Source organism: Lactuca saligna, chromosome 4 (genome assembly GCF_052625555.1).
Source record: "Lactuca saligna cultivar CGN05327 chromosome 4, ASM5262555v1, whole genome shotgun sequence".
Lineage (NCBI taxonomy): Eukaryota > Viridiplantae > Streptophyta > Magnoliopsida > Asterales > Asteraceae > Lactuca > Lactuca saligna.
This window is the reverse complement of record NC_136420.1, coordinates 269,958,802-269,963,153: the sequence shown is the minus strand read 5'-3', so window position 1 is coordinate 269,963,153 and position 4,352 is coordinate 269,958,802. Positions and strand designations below refer to the sequence as shown.

General features: G+C 37.8%; 1 protein-coding gene and 1 non-coding gene across 2 annotated transcripts; both read left to right on the top strand.

Moving 5' to 3' along the window:
- Window positions 1-243: 243 nt before the first annotated feature.
- Window positions 244-344, top strand: LOC145044407 (U6 spliceosomal RNA). The gene has a single exon (XR_013681361.1). It is a non-coding gene; the product is annotated as a U6 spliceosomal RNA (small nuclear RNA).
- A 973-nt stretch (window positions 345-1,317) lies between these two features.
- On the top strand, window positions 1,318-3,794 carry LOC145043605 (protein ALTERED PHOSPHATE STARVATION RESPONSE 1-like). Its single transcript, XM_078992309.1, has 4 exons — window positions 1,318-2,244; window positions 2,334-2,563; window positions 2,654-2,862; window positions 2,974-3,794. The coding sequence occupies exons 1-4, from the start codon at window positions 1,476-1,478 to the stop codon at window positions 3,713-3,715; spliced, it is 1,950 nt and encodes a 649-aa protein (XP_078848435.1). The 5' UTR covers window positions 1,318-1,475; the 3' UTR covers window positions 3,716-3,794.
- The last annotated feature ends 558 nt before the right edge of the window (window positions 3,795-4,352 follow it).

Below are 4,352 nucleotides of genomic sequence, written 5' to 3'. Positions count from 1 at the left end.
AATATAAAAAAAATCGCTAATAGTAAACGGTAATAACAATCATATTGGTCTAATACGCACAAAAAAACCTTAGTGACCTAATACAGACAAATTGGAAACCTTATTACCCTCCTAAGTCATTAACCCTAATTTTAAAGACATTGAGAATATATGACCATCAACAGTAAACTACTTCGTTTAGAACTCGTGTCGTCCCATATAACCTGCTACTCCTCTATATGGCGAAGCTCTTCATCTATAGTCGTCCCTTTAGGGACATCCGATAAAATTGGAACGATACAGAGAAGATTAGTATGACCTCTACGCAAGGATGACACACAAATCGAGACAACATGTGGATTCTATGGTCAGATTGATCTTCTTGTTGATGTCTTCAACCATTTGTGGCAAGTAAGGTTGATCTTTCTTTCTATAAAGTATCCTTTAGGTTTTTTACTTTTCCTGTCATTAAGTTTCATGCTTTATAAACTTCCGTTTATGTGTTGTATATAGTATGTATGTATTTGTTTATGTGCTGATTTTTTTTATTCATTTTGCAACTTCAGTTTCTTAGTTCATGTTGTGGTTTTGCTTTTATAAAATAATTGATAATAGACATCCTATACAAGTCCCTGCTGGTTTTACATTTCCATTCGTTATCAAATGTAAACATTGATGGGAGGTACCAAAGTGAGATTTTGTTTTTGTACATATGGATGTGTTCATGTAAACATTTAAATGATAAAAAAAGAAGTTATTGATAAAATGTTACATATTTATGTAATGAAGATCATCAATCATATGAGTTTCTAGACTTAGAAGTTCTGGAAAGGTTGTGAGATAAGTTTAAATGGAAGCAACTATTTTCAGTCAAACAAAGCACTCACATTAATTAGTAAGCATGTTTTCTAAATAATTAGGGTTAATGACTTAGGAGGGTAATAAGGTTTCCAGTTTGTCCGTATTAGGTCACTAAGGTTTTTTTGTGCGTATTAGACCAATATGGTTGTTATTACCGTTTAGAAATAGTTCTTTTTACCCGCTAAAACCGGTAAAATGACTATTTCTAAACGGTAATAACAACCATATTAGTATAATACGCACAAAAAAAACCTTAGTGACCTAATACGGACAAGTTGGAAACCTTATTACCCTCCTAAGTCATTACCCCTTTCTAAAATTTAGAAACTCTTAGAACTTTTAAGAAAATCATGTATTTTTTTTATATCCAAACAAAATGGGTATAACTTTTAAGTTATAATTTCTTGAATCAAAATAGCTATCATAAATTCAATTAATAATACAGGTTGTCGTCAACTAAAAACTTGGGCTATTTGTGTTCTTTGTCACTTTCTTCCCAAACGACCCTGTAGGGTTCATTTCGGTTTTCATTTGTAGATGTTTCGTCGTTTTTACAAATCATCCAAAAAAATTATCATCAATTCACCCCTATCACAATCCACCAACCATTTTGCCTTTTCAATCCACATTCACACATGGGTTGTGTTGTCTCCTTGCGAAAATCAGCCGCCGGCGACGACGACGATGACTTGCTGGTGTCGGTGTGCAGGGAGAGGAAGAGACTGATGAAATCCGCCGTGGATCGGCGGTACGCGCTTGCCGGAGCACATTGTAAGTACAATCAGTCACTCTACGCCGTCGCATTAGCCCTCCGGTTGTTCGTCGCTCGGCATTCTTCGTCTCCTTCTTCCCGATTCCTCATCACCTTCCCTGAGCCCTCTACGAACCTGCACCTTACTCAATCCAAACCCACGGCGGTTCCGGAAGCGGTAACAGAAGTCATTGAAGAAGAAGAGGCGGAAGAGACGGAAGAGACGGAGGAGGAGAGTAACGGTTCAGTTTGTGAGCATTTCTATGACGATGGTACGGTGGACCCCACACCTGCACCACCTGTAGTGACGTCATCAGGTCATGAGCAGAATCCGGATGAATTTGGTGGGTGGGATTTTTTCAATCCGTTTCAGAATATGATGGTGAATGATGTTGGTGTTGAGCACGAGGATGAGGGTCAAAAACGGAAGGCGGAGGATGTGAAGGTTGCGGCGGCGGATGCTAACGTGAGCCTGAAGGTGATTGATACACATACACCATCACTATCCAATGAAGATGATAATGGGAGGGAACTGTTGGACGCACTAAAAGACGTCGAAGATCACTTTCTAAAAGCTTATGAATCTGGTGTTGAATTCTCAAAAATGCTCGAATCCTCCAATGTGGGTCCTCTTGATCATCTTCATTCAAAAGGTATTACTGTTTAAAAACCTTTTACCCCATCCATCGCAATTCACCATTCACCAAAAGTCAATTCGATCTAATTTTTCTTCCACTGACAGAAAGCTCCGAGAAGTTTATTCCATCGATCGCATGGCACAAATCAGCGATAACCAGATCACCATCGTGTAGAAGTCTTCTCTCTAGCAGCTCCCGGAGTTCATCCACATGGACGGGAATCAACAGTAGCAGCGATATCTTCGAGGAGACCGGAGGAATGGAATCCGGCAGCCATTTATCGACGTTAGGGAGGTTATACGCTTGGGAGAAGAAGCTTTACGATGAAGTTAAGGTATTATAACAGATAACAAATCATTGAATCTTAAAACCTCAAATCTTTTGCATTTGTCGAGTTATTATCAATGATTTCGACATTTTATAGGCTGGTAGTGAAATTAAGAAGCTTTACGATCGAAAATCTTCCCAATTAAGCGGTGAAAACGGTAGCAACAAGCATGGAATCGAAGAACAAATCAACGATTTGTACTCCAGAATGTTGGTCAGCATAAAGATCTGTAATTCCATCTCGAAACGAATTGAGAAGGTGCGAGACGACGAACTCCAGCCACAGCTCATCGAATTGCTACACGGGTAAGAATCTTTCACTACTCAAACTCTGAAACACAAAATTCATACCAATTTCAAAGTTGGAACTTTCCTTTGACTTTTTAAAATCAAATAGTGCTAAAACCGATCTTGCAGGCTAACAAAAACATGGAAATCGATGTTGAAATCACACAAAATGCAAAGCCGCACGATGTTCGAAGTCAAATCATTCCCAACCGCCGCTCTCGCCAATGACCGATCCCGTCGTCTCGCAACTCTCCAACTCGAGGCTGAAATCCAAAATTGGCAATCAACATTTTCGAGTTACATCGCCTCCATTAAAGCTTACATTGAATCATTGACCGAATGGTCAAACCGAACCCTAACCCCCATCCCCGAACCCGCAACACCACCACCCGTATTCACCATTTCCCGTGATTGGTTAATCGTTACAAAGAATTTGCCCGATAAAGCCGTGACATATGCCATGAAAAGGTTCTCTAAAGACCTTCGGGCCCTGTGGGCCCAACAAGGGTTCGAGCAGCAGCAACAGCAAAAGGTTAAGCGACTTGTTGTGGAAATGGAGAAACGATTGGTTGGTTTTGAGAGGGAAGAGAGGAATATAATAAACTTGAAGCCATTGAATGTGAAAAATAAAGTTGATGTTTTAGCGGAGAAAAAAGATAAATTGGATAGTTTTAGGAAGATGGTGGAAACCGAAAAGGTGAAACATAAGGATTGTGTTGAGGAAACGAGGCGAGTTATTTTGGTGGGATTTCAGACGGGATTTTCTTCGGTTTTTGATTCTTTAACGGAGTTTTGTGAGATTTGTGTGAGGAAGTATGATGATGTTGCACGAAATGCAATATTGGGATCAAAGTTGATTCATGAAAGATGAGGTTGTGGTTTGTAAAATGTCTTTTTTGCTCGTATGTATCTTGGGAAGAAACAATAGATTTGATCTCTGCGCTGTTTAATGTGTTTGTCTTCGTATTGATTTCGTTTTTGGTTTTGGGTCTATGAAAAACTAAAATGAAAGATGATATCTAAAGATTATTTTTAGAGAGCGAAAATCAATTCTTGTGATTTTATACTTTGTTAATCACCATTATTGATTACAAAAATTTATCAATAAAATAACGGTAATCTTACATGTAACCTTTGTATATTCTTATATGAAGGTAATTTATACCCGTATGTGATACATTTACAATCACCTTAAAATAACCAAAAAGTGCGACAAATGGTTATACTTTAAACATTTTTTACATAATAATTATCGCTAATGAGGAATAGACGTTTTGAAACGGTTTTCTGAATGACCCACAAAATTTGCAATTTAATTGTAACATATATAAAATTCGAGCCAATTTAAAACTTTTTAAATCATATAAAACCATTCAGTTATTACAATTATTTTTCAAAATAGTTTAATCATCAAAGTTCTCAGAAATTATAATCATCAATCGATGAAGTGTACGGTCACGCCTTCGCTTTCCCGCGGTTATCCGATGAACCTGAAATAATAAACTGAA